This window comes from Hyperolius riggenbachi, chromosome 12 (assembly GCF_040937935.1).
Source record: "Hyperolius riggenbachi isolate aHypRig1 chromosome 12, aHypRig1.pri, whole genome shotgun sequence".
Lineage (NCBI taxonomy): Eukaryota > Metazoa > Chordata > Amphibia > Anura > Hyperoliidae > Hyperolius > Hyperolius riggenbachi.
The window spans coordinates 2534708-2558850 of NC_090657.1; the positions used below are offsets into that span (position 1 = coordinate 2534708).

At 43.6% G+C, this 24143-nt stretch overlaps 1 protein-coding gene across 1 annotated transcript; it reads left to right on the forward strand.

Moving 5' to 3' along the window:
* Nucleotides 1-17087: 17087 nt before the first annotated feature.
* On the forward strand, nt 17088-18434 carry LOC137541856 (uncharacterized). Its single transcript, XM_068263398.1, has one exon. The coding sequence runs from the start codon at nt 17088-17090 to the stop codon at nt 18432-18434; it is 1347 nt and encodes a 448-aa protein (XP_068119499.1).
* The last annotated feature ends 5709 nt before the right edge of the window (nt 18435-24143 follow it).

Sequence of the window (24143 nt, forward strand, 5' to 3'; positions counted from 1 at the left end):
GTTCATTTCTTTGTCTTGGACAAACTTACAAAATCAGTGAGGGGTCAAATAATTATTTCCTCCACTGTATACTATCCTGGCATTCTAGCCCCTCATGAAACATGACAGGTGGTCAGAAAAGTCAGAGATGCTTCAAAATGGGAAAATTCACTTTTTGCACCATAGTTTGTAAACGCTATAACTTTTACCCAAACCAATAAATATAGGCTGAATGTTTTTTTTTTTTTTTTTTCAAAAACATGTTTGTCCACATTTTTCATGCTGCATGTATACAGAAATGTTACATTATTTGAAAAATGTCAGCACAGAAAGTTAAAAAAAAATTTTTTTGACAACATTCATGTCTCTTTTGATGAATATAATAAAAAGTAAAAATCGCAGCAGCAATCAAATAGCACCAAAAGAAAGCTTTATTAGTGACAAGAAAAGGAGCCAAAATTCATTTAGGTGGTAGGTGGTATGAGCGAGCAATAAACCGTGAAAGCTGCAGTGGTCTGAATGGAAAAAAGGGTCTGGTCCTTAAGGGGGGGGGGGGGGGGGGTAAAGCCTGCAGTCCTTATGTGGTTAAGACTGTTGTTTGTAGTGCTTGGAAGCCGTGTTCAGCTGCTGAGGTTACAAGTACCCATATCTGACACCTTTATAAGCTAACGGCTTGAAGATTATGCAATTAATAGTATGAGCATTCACCATCCCCTTTTGATATGTAATCAGAATAGACGGCAGTGGGTATAATATATTATATATACACTAATATAGCTCTTTAGAAGATGGCTGCAGCTGCTTGACTCTAGTACTGTAAACGGGCTCATTTAGACCATTAGCTCTTTTCAACAACAAAAGATAAAGCACACAGAAAATAACACAAGGCCCCCCTCTTTTTGCTCTCTCCCCCCCCCACCCACCCCAATCCCTTCCTCATCCGGTCATATAAATAGTTAATACAGTATGTTTAGCTTGTTTCTCAGTGTTTTGGGCACCATGTATAGGTTCTCTCTTGCCTGGCTGCAACCCTATTATTATTAATACTCACTGCACACAAACATAGCTGGTCGCAGGGTGTCTAACATTGATACGGAGACGGCCGATAACAGGCAGCTAGAAGTAGACTATCGTGCCTAAACGTATACAAGAGGGCAGCTGTGAAAACATATAATAATCAATCCTCTGAAGACTAGGCGGAGAGAGCTGACAGAGGAGCGCAGGAGAGACGATTTTGTACACCAACTGCACTGCTGGGCTTTGGCCACTGGGTGGTAGTAGGACACTACTTAATTTTACATCCCAACAGCAAGGATGCCTCTACTCTGAAAATGAATATGATCGAGGGAATTCATCCCCGTTTAGTAATGATATTGGTGATGCTCTCAACTCCTTTCTCTGGCAGCTCTCAAAATTGTATACTCTTCTCAGTGAACTACTAACTTATAATATAAGCCTATAAACACTATGCTAAGCATATGTACCTAGGATTTATGGAGTGCATACTGGTAACTGTCTATATCTTGCTTAAACGATCTTATGAAAAAGACATGTCAGCCGCACCTTGGGCTTAGCACTTCTCCAGAGTAAATACATATGATAACCCTCTGGGGCCGTGGGTGGATTTGGTTCGGTGATGTGGATGGGGGGGAAGGCGGAGCAACAGCCACATACAAAGTAAGTAACTTTATTCTTCTGCCACTAGGCAGCAAACTGATTCTATAATGAACCTTATTATAAAGCTACATAGCAGTTATCAGTCTCCCACTATGCGTCTAAATTTAACAGCTTTACAAATGATCACGGATAAGGGAGTGGGTATTCTATTCTCACAATATGCTGGCACGGCACTTTTAAAGAAATAAATTCACATAACTAAAAGGCTGTTCCCGGGCTCTCCCTCCGTCTGTTCACTAAACCACAAATTTACTATTTAGGAGATCAGCACACAATCCCGGTCGCCCCCTTACATTTTGTAGGACGACCAGAATACCAAAGAACATCTGCTATTGAACTTCATCATTATTCAACTGGTTCCCTGCCTGCTGAGTAGGACTTCATGGTTCCAGATCTTGTGTTCACCGGAACAAGAAACAGCACTGGGCCCCCCCGCGCGCTTCTACGAACTGTAAGCGGTCCACTTGGACCACTGGGGAACAAAGGGAGGGTGCGCACCCGATTGTGAAGTTAGGGTCAGTCAGGGTCAGTTTGCAGTACTGTTGTTCATCAAGTGTCTGCACTGAAAATACAGACTTAGGAGAAATTGAAAAAAAAACTTCTTACAGGATCTTCCTTGAACTGTTTGTGTGGTATTGAAGATTTTGCTTATCTTTATCACTGTTACACCCATTAATCTGTCCTTCCATAGTAAAGGCAATTTTCTTGAATGTAATCACTGTTTGTGCATTCTTTTCTGGTTTGCGGAGCTCGAACCACCTGCCTTGCCCTCGGTTTACAAATTGGCGTAGTCGGCAGGATCAAACCGCAAACCAGAATGGATGGTGGCGCACACATTAGAAGAGAAGGTGCTGAAGGAAACATGCTAGCAGGGCTGTAATGAGTCAGTTAGTTAGATTTGATGGCAATAACATGTCTGTGAGTGTGTGGGCAGAGCAGATACAAATGGTACGGCGCATGTTTCAGACTACACCAGAGGTATTAGTAGAGTTAGCCATATTGATGTTACAAGGGGATGCCAAGACTACAGTGATATTATGGTCATTAGAACAAAGAAAGACATTTGAGCAAGTGGTCGAGATTCTAGAAACCATTTATGGAGAAACTGCATTGCTGGGGTCCCTGCAGGCCCGATTTTTCCCGGGGGGTACAAGGAGAGAATGAAGGTCTTCCCCAATATGCAAATGCCCTACAATGATTGCTCCAAGATATTCAAGGGTAGGAAAAAGGAGGCTCTCCAGCCTTCTGTAGCCCTGACGGGACTCTTCGTGACCAGTTTGTCCTGGGGATCCATGATGGAAGTTTGTCTGTTGCAATGCAGGACTATATACGATGAGAGTCTGATGCTAAATTTCATGATGTACAAGTGGAGGCCATCTCACATGCCAATAGTATAGTCCTAAAACCTCACACTATCATAGGAGTCACTCTGTCGCAGGGAGCAAGCCCCAGTACAGAAGCGGTAGAAAAAGGGACGGTTAAAGAGATACTCACAGTAATGCAGAAATTGCAAGAGCAAATGGAACACCTACAAACCAGTTGTAATGAGAACTCTATGAGAACTGCAGACCTCCAGCAAGCTAGAGAAGGAGTAGGTCGTTCCCACCAAGAATGTCAGAAGTAATGGAAAAAAACTACGCTTACGGATCATTACGCGTAATTTTACGCTATTACGCATTACGGAATTACGCTTACGGCGTAGACATTTATCTACGGTTCATGTCTAATTACGCATGGCCCTTATGCAATTACGCGTAAGAATACCGTAATGCAGGTTGTTACGTTATTGCCTTACGCATAATTTCCTACTAGCAATTAATGCGTAAGGCAATGCTCCCAAGCAGAAAAGTTGAAGCATGGATCAATGTTAGGTAGCCGCCGACTTTAAGGGTTAATAGCAAAGCCCCCTTAATTGCTGAGAGACTCAAATTTGGAGAATATATTAAGGAGATCAGAAGGATTAAGAGGAAAACATTTTTTTTTCAAAAAGACTGTCGATTTTGAGAAAATCGATGTTAAAGTTTCAAAGGAAAAATATATACATTTAAAAACCAGCCGACTTTAACGGTTAATAGCAAAGCCTGCTTAAAATTTAGGAGCACCAAATTCCCAGGGTATATTAAGGGGATCAGTGGGAATAAGAGGAACATTTTTTTCTCAAAAAGACCTTATAGTTTGAGAAAATCGATTTTTAAGTTTCAAGGGCAAAAATGTCTTTTAAATGCGGAAAATGTCAGTTTTTTTGCACAGGTAACAATAGTGTATTATTTTCATAGATTCCCCCAAATGGGAAGAGTTTTTCTTACTTCGTTCTGAGTGTGGGAAATATAAAAAAAACGACGTGGGGTCCCCCTCCCAGACCTCTTTAACTCCTTGTCCCCCATGCAGGCTGGGATAGCCAGAATGCGGAGCACCGGCCGCGTGGGGCTCCGCACCCTGACTACACCAGCCCGCATGGTCCATGGATTGGGGGTTCTCGGAAGGGGAGGGGCAGCCAAGCTTTCCCCTCCCCCTCCGAGCCCTTGTCCAATCCAAGGACAAGGGGCTCTTCTCCACCTCCGATGGGCGGTGGAGGTGGAGGCCGCGATTTCCTGGGGGGGTTCATGGTGGCATCTGGGAGTCCCCTTTAAAAACATTACCACGAAAAAAGTCCTTTAATATTCTTAATTAACCATTAATACTTACCTGTCCCTTTAAATAAATGATCCCTCGCAATAGCCTCGGAAATGTTCTATCAGTTACAATGTAACAAAGTTATTACAATGTAACAACTTTGTTACACATTTTAACTACGCCGCACCCGACGTCACTTGCCGCTCAGCCGCCGCATACACTTATGCGTCCGTGCAGGACGCCAAGTCCCCGCCGGCTCCTGCTGTCCACCCCGCCCACATCTGTCACCCACATGTGGGTGACATGTGGGAGAGGCGGAGAGGGCAGCGGGAGCCGGCGGGGACTTAGCGTCCTGCACGGACCCGACAGAGCTCTGAGCTATATAGTTTAGCGCTCTCTAAGCATCTTTGAATTTGGGCTGCAAGGAGCCCCATTGGTCCTTAGCAGACCAATGGGGTTCCTTCATATACTCATTTCTCCTGGGAGGGGGGGTGGGCATCTGGGGGACCCCTTTTTAAAGGGGACTCCCAGATGCCACCATGAACCCCCCCGCCCCCAGGAAATCGCGGCCTCCACCTCCACCGCCCATCGGAGGTGGAGAAGAGCCCCTTGTCCTTGGATTGGACAAGGGATTGGAGGGGAGGGGAAAGCTTGGCTGCACCTCCCCTTCCGAGACCCCCCCAATCCATGGACCATGCGGGCTGGTATAGTCAGGGTGCGGAGCCCCACGCGGCCGGTGCTCCGCATTCTGGCTATCCCAGCCTGCATGGGGGACAAGGGGTTAAAGAGGTCTGGGAGGGGGGGATCCCATGTCATTTTTTTTTATATTTCCCACACTCAGAACGAAGTAAGTAAAACTCTTCCCACTTGGGGGAATCTATGAAAATAATACACTATTGTTACCTGTGCAAAAAAACTGACATTTTCCGCATTTAAAAGACATTTTTGCCCTTGAAACTTAAAAAAAAAATCGATTTTCTCAAAAACTATAAGGTATTTTTGAAAAAAAAATGTCCTCTTATTCCCACTGATCCACTTAATATACCCTGGGAATTTGGTGTTCCTAAATTTTAAGCAGGCTTTGCTATTAACCGTTAAAGTCGGCGGGTTTTTAAATGTATACATTTTTCCTTTGAAACTTTAACATCAATTTTCTCAAAAACTATAAGGTCTTTTTGAAAAAAATGTTTTCCTATTATTCCTTCTGATCTCCTTAATATATTCTCCAAATTTGAGGCTCTCAGCAATTAAGGGGGCTTTGCTATTAACCCTTAAAGTCGGCAGCTTTTTTATATTATACGGAAGCGTAATATTAGACGATTACGGCAGACTGTGTAATTTCAATAGGAGTTTACTGTCTTACGCGTAATTTGTTACACGTAATAACGTAACCTACGGTCTACACGTAATTAATTACGTGTAATGCCGTAACCTTACACGTAACGCTTACGGTGCATTTGTAGTGAATTACGATGCGTAATTACGCTAATGCGTAATTTCGGCCCAGCACTGGCTGGTGCGTGTCAAGAAGCCTCATGGAAAATTGGAAGGCAAATGGGAGGCTGTGCCATATCGTGTGGTTAGCTGCAAGTATGCTGATGGGCCAGTGTATGAAGTCCAGAAAGAAGGGACTGATTTTGTTTGAGTCCTTCATCAAAATATGTTGCTCCCATGTCTTTCTGATGGAATAAATTGTGATAGAACTGTTAATGTCAACGACCTCCAACAACCAGAGCCCAGTGGTAATGAATGGGCCTACGATGATGAGGATGATTGTTGGCCGCTCCCTACTACTGAGGATGTTCCACCTATGACTACCATGCCCCCAGGTGTTGTTCCTTCTGGTGCAGAACCTGCTGGTCCTACTCAGCCCATAGCTGCAACACCCCAGAGCACACCAGCAGCCCTCAGACATACCAAAAGACCGTATGCTGGTATTCCCCCAGCGTGGTATGCACAAAATGAGTTTGTTTGGCCTGCTATGCAACGATCTGTTACCACACTGCCTCAGTCATTGACAGGGACTGCCAATATTAAAGTGTGTGGGGGGGAGGGGAATATGTAAGAAACAGTTATATAATTCTGCCAAGTTTATTTACCCTGTTCAAATTGTGTTGAAATGCAAGGTAAATGTGTTTCTGTATTACTTTGATTATGGCCCTTTAAGAGATCAGCTTAAGGTTGAAGGGACACGCCTCCGGGAGTGTAGTAGAGCCTGGCTCTAGATGCAGAGGAGAGGGAAAGTTCTAGAGACTTCTGGGCAGAAGTAGGACAGGTTTGTTGTTTTTCTCTTGTGCTGCTAGAGAAGTGTGTAGTGAGAGAGAGTAAATAAGAAAAGACTGCAGTCAGAGGAGCTACACTTAAATGGACTGTAATTGCAGAGAGAGAGAGAGAGAGAGAGAGAGAGAGAGAGAGAGAGAGATAATATGAAAAGACTGTGCATTCAGAGGCGCTACACTGAAATAGACTGTGTGAAGTTGCTGATCAGAGAGAGGCCTTAGTATAAAGACTGTGCATTCAGAGGAGCTACACTGAAAAGGACTGTGCAATGGCTGATTAGAGAGAGAACTGTGTGGATTGCCACTAATAGGAAGAGACTCACAGTGCTGTCGAGGTACCAGACAGTGACTGTAGAATCCCGGATTAGATCATACCTCTGTACACACATTTTGTAGGACGACCAGAATACCAAATAACATCTGCTATTGAACTTCATCATTATTCAACTGGTTCCCTGCCTGCTGAGTAGGACTTCATGGTTCCAGATCTTGTGTTCACCGGAACAAGAAACAGCACTGGGCCCCACCGCACGCTTCTACGAACTGTAAGCGGTCCACTTGGACCACTGGGGAGCAAAAGGGAGGGTGCTCACCCGATTGTTAAGTTAGGGTCAGTCAGGGTCAGTTTGCATTACTGTTGTTCATCAAGTGTCTGCACTGAAAATACAGACTTAGGAGAAATTGAAAAAAAAAACTTGTTACAGGATATTGAACTGTTTGTGTTATATTGAACATTTTGCTTATCTTTATTACTGATACACCCATTAATCTGTCCTTCCATAGTAAAGGCAATTTTCTTGAATTTAATCACTGTTTGTGCATTCTTTTCTGGTTTGCGGAGCTCAAACCACCTGCCTTGCCCTCGGTTTACAGAAGATCGAAGGAAACTTAGTAATTGGTAATAGAACAATGCGTCACAATGCTAATGACTGGAATGTTCATGATGTGTGCTAAAGCTGTGCCTTCATCTTTATCCAGAAAATCAATCAAAGAGCAAGCTCATCCAAATGCTGGTGCAGAAGGGGTATGGCTCAAAACCTACTAAAACCTGGAAACAAGAACAAGAAAAGGTATACATATGTAAAATGTGTACAGAAAGTCCCCTACCTACAGACAACTTGTTAGTTTCATACATACAGTTGTCTTCATGTATAAAATGTACTGTTTTGTTACATGTAGTATTGTATAAACTGTTGTAAGTAGTTTTGCATGGTAAAGGCACATTAAAAACAAAAAACGAAAATGTCTTATACCTTATGTCCATGTCCAGAGTTATGCGAAAGTCATTTACCGTATATACTCGTCTACAAGTCGAGAAATTTAGATCTGATCTACTTTTGTAAAGTAGGGGGGTCGACTTATACTTGCATCAGACCTAAATTTCTGACTTGTAGCAGAGTATAAGGCATCTCCTCTGCTCTACATTTGCTGCATTCTTTTCCCCTTGTGCTGCTAGCCAGCCAAATTGTGTCCCCCTGCTTTCCTCAAGATGCCTGGTCACCATAATCCACCTCCCCCTGCAAGCTGCATCATGGACTAACCTCCACTCTGATAACACGTGACTCTCATACAGCCAGTGGGGCAGGAGCAGCTTAAATTCCTCCATTGAAGCTGGAGCTCCGTTGAATCTTCAATCACTGAAGTGTCAGCACTGCTGATAACAGTGACACCTTTATTGTGCAGAGCTGGGGAGAGCAGCGTTATCTATCAGCATTGATGCAATTAGCATTAGGTCTCCCCGTCCTGCTTCCTAGTGACATGAGGAAGTGGGGGAGGGGATCAGAGTAGCGAGACATGCTGGATGGGAGCTGAAGGCAGCCAGTGTGTTTCAGTGATCTGTGGAGGATATCAGCATTGAGAGGAAGTTTAGATGCATCCAGAGTCTGGGTAATTCTCTAACATGTTTCTTTGAATCCCAGGATTGGGCTCATCTTCCCTGTCAGCACTCAGCTCCTGTGTGCACTGTTGCTTATCATTGCTTTTCTAACTGAGGCAAGATACTTGAAGTGATTAACCCCTTGTGATCTGCAAGCATGTTTACAACACTGTGCTGCTTTTAATGTTCTCTATTAACATATCAGCAGCACAGTGTGAGGAAGATGCATGGAGATCATGCAGGGTTGCTCCTGGTATCAGTATCATACATGCCCAGTTATTATTATTTAGTATTTATATAGCAGTGACATCTTCTGCATTGCTGTACAGAGTATACTGTCTTGTTACTAACTGTCCCTCAGAGGGGCTCACAATCTAATCCCTACCTTAGCCATATGCCTATGTATCATGTAGTGTATGTATTATAGTCTTGGGCCAAGTTAGGGGGAAGCCAGTTAACTTATCTGTATGTTGTGGGATGTGAGAGGAAACCATAGTGCCCGGAGGAAGCCCACGCAGACACAGGCAGAGTATACATTGTTACATTGCATACAGATATTGACCTGTCTGGGATTTTAACCCGGGAACCCAGCACTGCAAGGCGAGCATGCTGCCCTTAACCTTATTTATGATTTCTTCCAAAGACAGAAGGTTTGGACTTAACTACAACTTTGCTGGATAGACTTATATTCGAGACATTAAAAAATGCCAGCTTAAGAGGGTCAAATATTGGGGTCGATTTATACACGAGGTCGACTTGTATTCGAGTATATACGGTATCTACATTTCACTATGTATAACACTGGACTTGACTTACAACTTGTACCGACTTGTCATTAGCCTAATACAGGAAGGGCGTGTCCTTTACCAGGAAAGGCACTTTTGCATAACCATGATGCCCCCCCCCCGCTATTAGGAATAACCCTTTTTCTTATCTACCCCACCGTTGATGAGAAGCTGAGACCTGCAGCATTGTGACCCCAGTATTGTGGCCATTTTTTTTCTTAAACAAAACTGCAAAAAAGATAAAGGAGCGTTGTTAAGCAACGCTATCTGATCAGTATAGCCATCTGGATCAGGTAATATGTTTTTTTTTCTGTTTTTTTCTTCTAGAAATAGGCCAGCTCAGGCAGCCCCTACTTACAAGGGTTCCTAATTTATCTGTGGTGTACTCTCCGCATAGATGTGTACACCACCTTTCTTACCAGAATTGCTATGCTCAGAACATAGATAGCTTTCATTCTCCTAAAATTTCCCCCCAAAAGTGGGAGTATCGGGGGCATGGCCAAGATGGCGTGCTAGGCAGACGCGGGTCCCGTGAGCTCTGCTGCCTGGCTAGTTCAATCTACTTTCATCCAAGTCTCTGCTAACCCTAAAGTGCATTTCTGGGTGACAAAAAGCAGCCCCATCATCCTGGAGACTTGGTGGGATCCTCCTTTACTACCTCCGGACGGAGCAAGCTCTACAGATCTGAGCTACCAGGCAGACGTAGCAGGTCCCTCCCACCTGCAGAGATCCCCACGCCGCTTAACTCCCTACGGAGACATGGGAAACAAAAAAGGGGACAAAAAGGACAAGTCGGAAGGAGGAACATTATCTGATAGAACTCAGCGTGCACCGCATGTTCCAAAACACAAAACAAAAGAATCCACCATGGAAGATCCGGACGCCATGTCTGACCACGTGGAAGACTGTGCAGCTTCCTACCACCGCGGTGTTGATGGAGGCGATTAAGACCTGTCAGTCGGCACTGACCACCAAAATTGATTACATAGAAGCTAAATTCAGCCTTCTGCATCAGGATGTGTCTGACATATGAGAGGGGAATAGGAGATGTCCCTTAACACACTGGTATGTTTACTTTTGTGCGATTTTAACAATACACATTCTCTTTAAATGGACTGTAATTGCAGAGAGTGAGAGAGAGAGAGAGAGAGAGAGAGAGAGAGAGTATGAAAAGACTGTGCATTCAGAGGCGCTACACTGAAATAGACTGTGTGAAGTTGCTGATCAGAGAGAGGCCTTAGTATAAAGACTGTGCATTCAGAGGAGCTACACTGAAAAGGACTGTGCAATGGCTGATTAGAGAGAGAACTGTGTGGATTGCCACTAATAAGAAGAGACTCACAGTGCTGTCGAGGTACCAGACAGTGACTGTAGAATCCCGGATTAGATCATACCTCTGTACACACATTTTGTAGGATGACCAGAATACCAAAGAACATCTGCTATTGAACTTCATCATTATTCAACTGGTTCCCTGCCTGCTGAGTAGGACTTCATGGTTCCAGATCTTGTGTTTAGCGGAACAAGAAACAGCACTGGGCCCCACCGCACTCTTCTACGAACTGTAAGCGGTCCACTTGGACCACTGGGAAACAAAAGGGAGGGTGTGCACCCGATTGTGAAGTTAGGGTCAGTCAGGGTCAGTTTGCAGTACTGTTGTTCATCAAGTGTCTGCACTGAAAATACAGACTTAGGAGAAATTGAAAAAAAACTTGTTACAGGATATTGAACTGTTTGTGTTATATTGAACATTTTGCTTATCTTTATTACTGATACATGTTATAATTTAAGTAGGCCTCAGTTACTTGGCCTGAGTTTTAGGTAAAAGGCTTGTCCGCAGTGTATGCCTTTAAAATAAATAGAGGTTTTGTGATGCAGGCAGAGGCATCTCAGGGTCTGCGTGTAGCAGAGGATACACGCAGATACTGAGAACATGTTCCTAAAAGAAGGCCATCGGACTACTCTGACCTTAACACTACACCACAGGAACAGAAAACATTGGCCATATTTACTTATCATCCACGTTCCTGCATATGGGTCAAATGCCTCATTGATTATTAATCAAGTAGGTGTGTATGATGACACCACGAGTAGGTCCACCAATAATCTGGTCTAGGGGGTGGCGAAGATGATGTCATATTTAACTCTTTCCTAGTCGGTATAAAAGGCTGAGGGAGCTACGAGAGCTTTTTCTGCTTCTTCCTTCTGCACTAGCTAGCAAGGCTGACTGGGACGACTTCTAAGCATGTTCTTCCTTTCTGTAATCTGATATAATGTATGCTGTACATAGGTAGCTTAGTGTAACGTAGTTAGGAAGAAGGTACCTGATAGACTCCAGCAGGGAGTCTAATCACGAGCTTGTAACGCAACATGAAGATTGGCATGGCTAGGATATGATGAATGTATCTATCTGTATTCCTGTTTCCTGAATAAATAACGTAAACATTGAAGAAGCCTGAGAAAGTCTATATCCTGTTTGCGGTGTGGAGAGTCAAGTGATCTCACAGTCTGTGAGACGATGGTGTCGAAGCAAGGTGATTAGAACAGTTTATAACAATACACCCATTAATCTGTCCTTCCATAGTAAAGGCAATTTTCTTGAATTGAATCACTGTTTGCGCATTCTTTTCTGGTTTGCGGAGCTCAAACCACCTGCCTTGCCCTCGGTTTACAGAAGATCAAAGGAAACTTAGTAATTGGTAATAGAACAATGCGTCACAATGCTAATGACTGGAATGTTCATGATGTGTGCTAAAGCTGTGCCTTCATCTTTATCCAGAAAATCAAAGAGCGAGCTAATCCAAATTCTGGTGCAGAAGGGGTATGGCTCAGAACCTACTAAAACCTGGAAACAAGAACCAGAAAAGGTATACATATGTAAAATGTGTACAGAAAGTCCCCTACCTACTGACAACTTGTTAGTTTCATACGTACAGTTGTCTTCATGTATAAAATGTACTGTTTTGTTACATGTATAAACTGTTGTAAGTAGTTTTGCATGGTAAAGGCACATTAAAAACAAAAAATGAAAATGTCTTATACCTTATGTCCATGTCCAGAGTTATGCGAAAGTCATTTATCTACATTTCACTATGTATAACACCAGGGCCGGATTTGTACTCTTTACCGCCCTAGGCCCACTGCCACCAGCCGCCCCTGAGCAACAGCATCTTAACCAAAACTCCTGCCACTCCACCGCCCCCCACCCCCCCATTGGTCTCCACCCCTATACCTTTAGTATAGGTAGCCAGATGCCATTCTCCTTCCTCCCCTTCCAGCATATGTTCAATATTAGAAACACAGCGCAGCAGAAGCAGCCAGGAGACTCTGGGCTGGTCCCCAAGCTTGAAATGGGAACAGTGTCACTATCCCTTAAACAGGTCCTAAACAATCTGAAAGGTATTCAAACTTGCAGCCTGCAAAATTGTTGTCCCCTAGGTGGAAAGACTATTTGAATGTAAATTACAATCACTCTGTGTTCTAACAGACAATTGTCCTAACGACTATGTGATAACTGTCACTCTGTGATGAAAGAAATCTGCCGCTGAGGCTGCAGTCTTCACAGTTCTTTTGTTTACTCAAGCTCATTTAGCAAACAACAACTCTAATCCCAAATATAAATGCAGAGTTCAAAAAAAGCTTTCAAATAGATCACACTCCGCAGTTTACAGCTGGCAATAGCCTGGAAGAATTAAATACAATCACTGTCAGTACCTCCATAGCAGGATTACCTGATTTTCACAGAAGCTGTTGCAGGAAGTTCATCTTGACTCTGTGTTGCAGAAAGTCCGTGCTTGACATGTGCCTCCCTGCCTAACTGTATTTAGTGCCCGGGCTTTCTCCTCTGTGTCCCTGTGCTGTCTGCTTGTTGTCTTAGCAGCAGAGGCACTCTCTTCACCTCTCTGCTAGGTTGAGGCTCCTGCACTCACTGATACTTCATCCTCCCCGCTCTTTCAGCTCAGCAAAGTTGCGACTCTCTCTCCAGTCCAGCCAGCGTCTCTCACATGTGACTCACCGGCACGTTACCGGCGAGTCACATGACAGTAATCGCTGGAAAGAGAGGCGCAACATAGCTGAACTAACAGAGCGGGGAGAATTAAGTATCGGCCCAGGAGCCTGGCAAATGGGTTAGTGCCTCTTCTGCTGCTGCTCATGAGCTCCACTCCTGCTGAGTTCGTAGCTGCCTGCAATGTGCGCAAAACAAAGCAGGGCAGTTGCGGACCAACAGGATTCGTGTACTGCGGCTGACACCTATTAATTCTGTAAGTGCTTGTCGCCCTTTCTTCTCAGGCGCCCTAGGCAGTGGCCTTGGTTGACTTGCCACAAATCCGGCCCTGTATAACACTGGACTTGACTTACAACTTGTACTGTCGAGATTTCCATATGGCGGAATATCGTTTTTCCCAATAAACTGAACTGTATATGATCGAATACAAATAAACCTAATTAATTTCCTTCCCCTAAGGTACAGGAGACAAAGACTTTTTAATGTATGGTGATTCTAGTTAATATAGGTACATTGATAATTTAGAAATGTATAGCTTATTTTGATATGGCGATGTAATATTGCCATGCAAGGCTGACTTGGGCTGTGTCTCTAAAGTGAGGTTAGCTATAAAAAAAACAGGCAGTCAGCTGATGTACTGTTTGCAATGAGTGATACCATTCATACTGCTTGAACAATAAACTCAGGCCATTCCTTGTGTAAAAACCAACAGTTGCCCAAACATAAGCTGAATACAATCTTTAAGGCTTGTAGGTTTTAGAATTTAACCATTGTTTTAGACCAAAACACTTGGCAAGATAGCAAACAGAGGAGTCTGAGTGACAATAGATTGTTTAGGGATGGACTAGCATTTGTGTACAATTGCTCAAACCTGGCTGTATTGAATGCATAAGAAGCCTTGAATGAGGGTTTATCACAATGTTTGTGATTCAAAGGTTACTGAAGTCCTAACACAAAAACAAGACTTAGGAAATATACTGGGTTGCTATCAGCAAATTTCATATTAAAGAAACATAAGGTTATATTACAATTCCCCATCTAGGTTCAGAATACAGACAGCACATATATGTATTATGACATAGCAATTGGGAATGTTACCTTTATTTTTCTTATAACTGGACAAACCAGTAATAATATGAAAATGTATATGTATTAACCTCCCTGCCGTTATAAAAAATTGCTGCGTACGGCAGGGAGGGTGTTTTTTGGCATTTTTTTTTTTAGCTTCCCCCCTCCCTGCGGCATCCCCCCGAATGCGCCGATCGCCGCCGGCACATATACCCATCCGGAAATCCCGTTCTGAACGGGATTTCCAGGAGGGCTTCCCCCGTCGCCATGGCGACGGGCGCGATGACGTCATCGACGTTGTGACGTCAGAGGGAGTCCCAAACCACCCCTCGACGCTGCCTGGCACTGATTGGCCAGGCAGCGCACGGGTCTCGGGGGGGGGCACCCTCTGATGCGGTGGGTTGCGGCGAATCGGCGCGGAGCAGCGGCGATCGTAAGTTACATGCAGCTAGCAAAGTGCTAGCTGCATGTAACAAAAAAAAATTATGCAAATCGGCCCAGCAGGGCCTGAGGAATCCTCCGCGGCAGGTTACCCCGAGCTGAGCTCGGGATAACCGGCAGGGAGGTTAATATCAACATTCTTTGAATGACTATATCCAGAATGGTATGGAAAGGCTATATATATTTATCCTTGTTGCATTGTAGACAATTATATTAATGGATAAAGATATAAAACTTTGCTAACATGCACAATGTGTTATAATGAGAGATCCCTGGTGATTCTAAGTATGCCACTGATTTTTGGATCAAATCCAATCTATCTTGAATATAGTAGAAAAGGTCACTGTATCCTGAATAATAACCAGTGTTCCAATCCAGATCAGCTATCCATAGATATGAATTTTTATATCATTGATTTATTCACTGTGGGCTATGATTAAACATAATCAAAATGTCTTTAATTTTTGCCACATATCCCATTAAGAATGTGATTAGTTAGCCAACAGCACCTCCAGAGGGTGAAATCCAACATTACACTTGGGTTAAAGATTAGTTACAGGGAACTCCCATTGATCACTCCCACTGCCTTGTGATAGGCTGGAAGATTTGATCTCCAGGGCAGGACTCTAGATAGTGAGGAGTTTAAGAAGAGAGAGGGCATTCAATGAGGATCATCATGAGACCACCAGCAGAAGAGGGCTCACAAGGGAATCCCTGCCATCTGAATGATCACAAGCGGCCACGCCTAAAGGAATACGCCCCGGAGGCCATCTTGGTGACTATACTTGAATCCAGTTCTGTTTTCTTTTTAGTTAGATGGCTTATTACAGCGCAGAATATCTGAACATATGAGGTATTGAATGAATTTCATTATTTGATAAAAATAACTATCCGAAAGGGGTGAGCTTTTCCAAAGTTGCAAATTGGAAACAACGCCCATAGGATTTACCATATGTCCATTGATAACTGGCTGTTTAACTCAGTTTTGGATAAAAGCTAGATTTCAAGCTACCTCCTCTAAGTATTGGTATTTTGACATTTTGCCGCAGCAAGCAGGCCACACCTAGCAAAGTTTAGGATGACTCAATAGATTTTATTTCATATATATATATAGGTTGCCCGCTCGCTCTGTGAAGTAACACAGGCCAGCGGAGGTTAAAGTATAGACAGAAGTAAAATTCCTGTCATTTTATAGTTGACTGCATATCAATTGTGGGGCAACGCCCAGTCGTTATATCCACCGAGTCATCCTAAATTGGTCATATTGAATGGTATAGCTGGCATCAGCCATTTTATTTTGAATAGCGTAATTTTGATTTTAACTGCGCAATTTTGATTTTTGATAGCGCCATTTTGATTTTGATAGCCACCATTTTGTTTTTGATAGCCGCCATCTTGTTTTTAGTAGCCACCATTTTGTTTTCAATTGATTCAGCCATCTTGTCTCCAGGAATCCTGTGATAAATTGATTGACATGGCCGGCGGCCATATTTGATGAGTCATAGCTCTGCATTGCATTTGAATTGACTGTTATTGGTTTAAGTCTTTTGTTTCTGGTAAATGAGTATAATAACATTTTGATGTTTTACTGAAACTGTATTATCCAGCTCATTGTTCATTATAGAATAACCTTACGAGTTTTGTTTTAAATCAAAAGTGCAATTTTATATTGTTTTGATATTGTAATATTTGATATTAAACTAATATTTTTACAAATTGGTCTACGTTTACATGTTTAAACCAGTACTTGGAAAAACCTCGAAAAAACGAGCTCACACAGTTAGGCGTATGTTTGTATTTTTAGCTCCTCCCATTTGCCCAGGAGCATTACATTTTTGATTTTATATTTATTTATTTTTAACGATTTATACAAACATTGACAAAACGCCCGACATAAGATTGGAGGCCCCAGCGAGATTTGTTTACTTTCCCTTACTGGTTTAAACAGTGTAAAAATGTTTTATTGAGCTGGTTTTATTGCATTGGCTATTGAATCATGAGTGCTGCAGATAATGATTCAGAACTTCACCTTGAACGGTTGTTCCGGAAGATTGTTGAATTCGTATTTATACAGCTAAAATATAATGAGGAAGTAGATGACTGGATAGCCAAAAATGAGAAAATGTGTCAGATAGGAAATTGATTGTATATTTAAGTCTAAAGGTACATTTGATCATTATCTATCATGTATGACCACAATATCTTCAGAGTCCGATCTGAAGAAAAGGTTGTTAGGTGCCCTACCTCCTGTGTTATATGGGTTATTGGAAGTAAATTACCTTTCACAATCTAGGAAACAAGAAATAGAACAATTGCAAGAAACAGAGGAAAACGTCCAATCGTTGACCTCTCAATTACATGATATGGAATCAAGTATTCAGATTATAAGGGCTGATAGAGACCAATTAATGATTGATATTTCAGACAGGGAAGTAGCGATCAAAAGTCTGGAAAAAGACGCTGAACGAAATCGTGAAGCGCATCACAGACTTAAACAGGATTTTGAAGAACTACAACAGCAGTACTTCCAAATCAAACAGGCAACCGAACCTGACAGAATATCCAGTCCTTGCCCGCCAGTACTCACTCCATATGACCCAAAATGGCAAGGCATGTTGGATCGTATGGAGGCGGTATGTAAAACTATGAATACCATGATAGATAACAATACAAGGGTCCCTCAAGATTCGCATTTTGACAGCTCTCCTGAAAGAGATATGCGAACAAAGTCCCCTGTGTATAATGATTCCCATAAAGGTCACGACTCCCTTGCTGATATTGATTCAGATGAATTTGAGGCTGATGAGAGAAAGCGAGAATCCAGCCCTATCCCAAGAAGGGGGAAAGGTACGTATAAAGGGGATTCAAATAGGGGAAATAATCAGTACCCCCAAGAAAAACAGAGCTCGGCCAGCATCATAAAATTCTTAAACACCGCTGTGCCAAAGTTCACTAAAAAGGGTTCTGCGCAAATAGCATCCCACATGGAGTTGTATGAATCCACTATGGACTCTTTAAATCTGTCTGAAGCAGACACAATCAGATTTCTCCCATGGGTTTTTGATGACAGATACCGCCACTATTTCACCTCATTTAGAGAGCGGGGTATCATTAAATGGCAAGCAGTTTTACACGAAGTGAAGCTGGAGTTTGGGCCGTATCGTACTATCTCAGAAGCAAAACGAGATGTGTATCGACTTACTTGTCGACCCGATCAGAGCCCCCGAGAATTCCTTTCCGTGCTAAAAAACGCTTACAGTTTGGCATATCGGAATCCTAACTGGGAGTCTCTCGATTTTAAACAGGCATATTATGATGCATTGCCTACCCAAATAAAATTAAGCATGGCCAATGAGTTAGACTTCGGAAACCCCTTAGAGAAAATGGTTACCTCAGCGACACTGCTGTTCAACATCAGTGGGAGTTCCAATGTAAGTGGAAGAAACAACAAAAGGTACCCAGAGCGCAGAGTAGATGAAACCGAAGTGAAAGCGGACCTGAACCTTGAATCCCAGCAGAAGAAAATACCTCCTGCAAAAGTACCTATCCAGCAGGGTCAAAGACAGCAACAAAATCCAAATCAAAATAGGCCCCAAAATCCTAAAGGATCAGATAGGGATAGCTCAGGCTCTGGAAACCAGGACTACCGTCCTCGGTTCAATCGCAGGTATCAAGGATACCGGGGTTACCAAGGACACCAGGGTAGCTAGGGGTACAGAGGTTACCAGGGATATAGACGTCCCCAAGGATATAGACGGTGGGATAACTGACCCAGGCAGCAGTGGGAAAGGAGACAGCACCCACCTAATTCACCTAGGGGTAGATCATCCCCTAACTCACCTAGGAGTAGATCACCCGCAGGGAATAGAAATGATCCCCGGAACCAGAACCCTCGCCGACCTAATAGGTTTGATCAGCTTGTCGATCAAGTGAGCAAACTAAGTGACATGATGGGTAAGTTGGCTCAGGGATCTGCAGGAAGGCAGCATGAGGATTTTTTAGCTGGGGAGGCAGGGCCCAGCTCTGCCAACTAAGAGAAACCGAGATAGATCACTGTACAGAAATGGATATGGCAGTACTAAATACGATTAATGAAAAGGATTTGCAATGTACCGACCTATCCCAGGTTGAGGAAGGGAAGTCTAATGTTCTTGATATTTCACCACAAATGTGTGATATTGTGGCATGTGAGCCAGAGCGTGAAGTACCCGCTGTTCAGATTGTCCCAGTGGTAGAATCCATGGGAACCCAAATGCCTTGCAGGCAGAATCAGGAGGAACAAGTCCCTAATACCCTGACGCTGCAGAGAGATCATTCTCTGAAGCGACAAATAGAAAAACATTCCAATTTTCTTTGCAATCTGGAACAGGTAGATGGCCGTTATTTTATCGATACCCATCTACAAGATGGATGTATCGAACCGATACCGGGTTTACTGGATACCGGTTCCCAGGTCACTATTCTGTCTTAACTATTACCAACAGATCTTGGATTCATCACAAAGGAAGCCAAGATTGAAAGCCTTTGACGGTGCGCTAATAAGCGTTGGTGGTAATAGTTTACAAGTGAAAGGCACATCCTGGCTGACATATAAGATCATTAAAAAGGTCAATAAACATCCAACTTTGATTGTTGATCTTCCATATGATAGATTGATCATTGGAATTGATCTGCTCAAACGACTAAATTCCATAATTGACTTCATAAATGAAGCAATATGGGCTCAAGTCAATACTCCAATTGCTTTTGAGCGCTCCAGCAATGCACAACTGCAACGCAGCTACCATATGATTGAGGAAAGGCCTAACTCTGTTGAAATTCACTTCCGGAACAGTCAGGTACCAGAAGTCACTATCCTGAAAAACGGTAAACCCGAACAAAATATTGATACATCTTTCCATATCATAAATATCCAAAAGGATAAAATTGACAAAATAATTCTGGAAGATGATGTATTAACTATTTCCCTTAAAGGGGGAAATCAGGAAGTGGCAGGCATAACCAGCCATACACAAGCATTGGTTAAAATCGAGAAAACCAATGACAATGTGCTGGTTCCCGTGCAGGTAAATAATATTGCTCGGGTAAAATATGCCAAGTTGGATCTCAAATCTGAGGCCAGCTACATAAGCCTAGGACTGCTGAAGCAGGTTACAGACCCTCAAGTAATCAAATTCCATCTCCACACAGGAATGGATCCACGATCTGGATAACGATAACCAGAGTCATAATGTGATTGCAAAATGCATCTTATCTGTGTCTCTAGGAAACAAATCTGCAAAACATGTCTTCAGTGTGTTAAAGGAACCACAGTACCAAATGTACTTAGGAAACGACATTATTCATCGATTTGCCATACAGGTTGATCTGGTCAATAATGTTCTGTGGTCCAAATTATCCGGAAATCCAGAGGAATTCCAGGATAGAGAACAAGCCCTGAGATGGGGACAGCGAATACCATATGCAGTGGATATCACTGCCGCTGAAAAAGTAAAAATCCCTGAAGGTTGCAAATCATTTCTCTTACCCATTCGAATAAAGAAGGGACAAAAGATGAGAAATGCAGATGCCTTGTGTCACGGACGGTTGCGGGGCCGCAGGCGCGTCCTGTAACCGCCCGTGAAGAAAAGCGATTGCACTCGATTCTCTGCATCGATTGCGCTTCAAATCGATACAATCTGGGTTGAGTGTGTAGGGGCAGCTGAAGTCCTCAGCAGAGAGATAGCACCAGCCCAACTGCTGGATGGCTCTTTTGATATGCTAATGAGCCTGGGCCCAGAGAGTCCCTGGCTTCAAGCTGTGCTGATGGCCCATCCATCAGGTATAGACCATGACAGAAGCAATCTAGTTGGGAGAAAAGCCAGACCCTCTGGCTCCCTCCCAGCAGGGGAGCTGACACCTAGCTAGCTGCCCCAAACTTCAAAGAGCCTTTGCCTGGGAATGACCTGCTATCAATCCCAAATGTAGATCATATTCAATAAACGGCTATATGTATCATATTTTCTGTGTTGCCAGGCTGGCAGACCCTTTAAACTAACAGAGCATGTAGGGCCCGGTCTGACGTTGGTTCTGAGAACATTTCAGAACCTTCTGAGGTAAAGTCTGCCCGTTAGGCAGTTCAACAGTGCCCTAATGATACCACAGGGGTCCCACCCCTCATGTTTGGTATCAGGCTGCTCGGTACATCGAGGCAGACCTGAAAATATTAGTAAATCTGCCCTGACCTGTACGGTTCTGTGAGATAGAGCCCATATATGGTTAAGGCATGATTTCTGGTCCCCCAGGACAAGGGGAGGACTCATCTCATGTTCTAAGGGGGTGTGTGGGCCCGCCCTCACTCCCTCCTACTGAATCAGGGGCATAAGAATGGCAGAGGAGCCAAACTCAGTGTCCTCCACCCTGAAAACATCTTGAACTCATCGGTGCCAGCTTGAGGATATGCTGGCATCCACCTGGTCTGAACTCTGAACTTTGATTGAAACCAAGAACTTTACAAGTTTTCCCACTAAAGGACATCTTTCCAGGAACTAAGTATTTTTCTCCCTTCTTTTATTTTTTATACTGGCTATTACTGTTTTAATAATTGTTGATTTTATTAATTGTCTGTATATATTAATTATTTATATTGCTGTGAATAAAAGACTTCCTCCAAGTCATTCACTGTTCCGCTACCCTGCTTATCAGCACACACAGAACTGATCCCGGGTCTCTGAAGATACGCTACTGTTTGTTGTTGGCTAGACAGAATACCATGTGTTTAACCGTTTTATTCGCAGGACTAGTCAGTCAGTAAATCGGGTCCACTGGCCCATACCAGTGGTGGTGGCAGATACCGTGGAATCGTGTGTACGTTGTAATTACCCGTGTCTCACAGGCTCCATTCTGAGTTGTCTGCGGCTAATTCTTAATGGTTCCTGCGCATTGACTGCGACCAGAGTTCGCACGATCCGTGCGCTGGCACCGTTTAGAAGGCTAAGTGCGGTCAGCCACTAGGGCTCCTGTGACACCTTGATTTGTTTATCCAATCGGATGCAACAATTGGGGTTGAAGGCAAAACCAATTCCCCTAATAAATATTCATCAGGAACCATTATATATGGTCATGCAAAACATGAGCCCTCATAGTATCACGTTACAGGAGGATACAATGATTGGCTTAGCCATTGACTCAGAATATTATACTTTTGGATTCCAAAATGAAGTCATTGGATTAATACCTGATGAATATTTGACAGAAGAACAGATAGTGGACCAACAATATTTCTCAACACCTGAAGGATTGTTCAGCATACACTCTGTTTATCCTTTCAGTCCTGAGGAAGGTACATGTCATGTCGAGGGAACATCATTGATTTTCGACCATGAGATCAATGAAAGTGAGTATCAATCACTCCAGCAGGGTAAGGATCAAGCATGTTACGCCCCAAACGACCTAACTAATAGGCTTGAAGAAGCTTATGAGGTAGGTCAACCTGAGATTTTCCCAGAATTTCAGGAACGGGTGGAAGAACAGCTCTCTATAGCTGATGGATGTTCTAATGAATCAGAACGACAGCAGCTAAGGCAACTATTCTGGGATTTCCAGGACATGTTTGCCAAGGACTCTTATGACTGCGGGGAAACTGACCTGCATGTTACAAGAATCCTGACTGATCCAGATGCACCCCCTGTGTTTATCAAACAATATCGACTTCTGCTAGCAGCCTATGAGTCATTATCGGAAATTGTTAAGAACCTGGAAAAGAAAGGTATTATCCAACCAGTACACAGCTCCTTCAATCATCCAGTACTCGGAGTTCTCAAACCGAATGGTCAGTTTCGTCTATGCTCAGACTTGAGACAGTTAAACAAACGTGTGTACATGTCTGGTTGGCCCGTACCATACATTGACCAATGCTTGGCGCAAATCCAGGGATCTAAAATATTCACAGCCCTTGACTGCGCACAAGGTTATTGGACAATTAAAGTGGATGAAAGGGATCAATACAAACTGGCGTTCACATTCGGTATTAAACAATATGCGTGGACCCGTACGCCTTTCGGATACATCAACGCAGGCCACGAATTTGCTGTGTTTATGCACAAAGCAATGCCTGATGCAGCTGAACGAGGTACCCTAACTTATGTCGATGATATCCTTATAAAAAGTACAATCTTTGAGGAACATATTTCAGAGTTGAGATATGTATTAAATCAACTAAGAGAAGCAGGTGTTAAACTTTCCCTACAGAAAGCTCAATGGTGCCGATCTAAGGTAAATTTCCTAGGACATGAAATTACTGCAGAAGGAATTAATCCACAGAAAAAGAAAGTGGAAGCAATCAAAAATACGAGATCCCCACAAATCTCAAGGAACTGAGATCATTCCTGGGGATGATTAATTATTCTCGCAAGTAGGGTATAGAAAAGAAAAACCGAGAGCCCAATATAGTGTAGTAAGTCTAGACAATGGAGTATAGTGAGAAGGAGTAAAAATATACTCACAAACCAGGGTTACCTCCAGGCAACCACTGTATAGGCAGGTGAGGAGATTAACCTGTCCCCACTCAGGATTAAGAAGTCGCTCTCTGTAGTCGTGAAGAAAAAGGGGTATCCCCCTCCACCAAGGGTGGATGTACAATATAGCGGTAAATGACCAGAGGCGCCAAAAGGATAAAAACACGATTTTTATCCTTTATTTAGGCGCCAGGTGCATTTCTGACATTACGCTGCTGTGTGCTCCTACTTTTTACTGCCTGATGAAGCGGGTATGAACCTGCGAAACGCGTTGTACTTAACCCCTGGAGTGTACCATTAACCACTTCCCGACCGCCCACTACACAGGGGCGGCGGGGAAGTGGAGCCCTGCAGGACGGCCTCACCCACAGAGGCGGCGGTCCATTTAAGGGCATGGGCGGAGCGATCGCGTCATCCGTGACGCGATCCTCCGCCGGCGCCTGTCACCGCTCGCTCGCCGCAACATCCCGCCGGCTATACGGAAGCGCCGGCGGGATGTTAACCCCGCGATCGACGCATACAAAGTGTATAATACACTTTGTAATGTTTACAAAGTGTATTATACAGGCTGCCTCCTGCCCTGGTGGTCCACCCTAGTCTGCACCCAAGCACACTGATTTCTCCCTCCCCTGCCCCAGATCGCCCACAGCACCCATCAGACCCCCCCCTGCCCACCCCCCAGACCCCTGTTTGCACCCAATCACCCCCCTAATCACCCATCAATCACTCCCTGTCACTATCTGTCAACGCTATTTTTTTTTACTCCCCCCCCCCCTGCTCCCTGCCCCCTCCTGATCACCCCCCACCCCTCAGATTCTCCCCAGACCCCCCCCCCAGACCACCACCCCCTGTTTACTGTATGCATCTATCCCCCTGATCACCCGTCAATCACCCGTCAATCACCCGTCAATCACCCGTCAATCA

Coding starts and splice junctions, on each gene's coding strand:
- LOC137541856 (XM_068263398.1), top strand. CDS start 17,088: ATGGAATCAAGTATTCAGATTATAAGGGCTGATAGAGACCAATTAATG.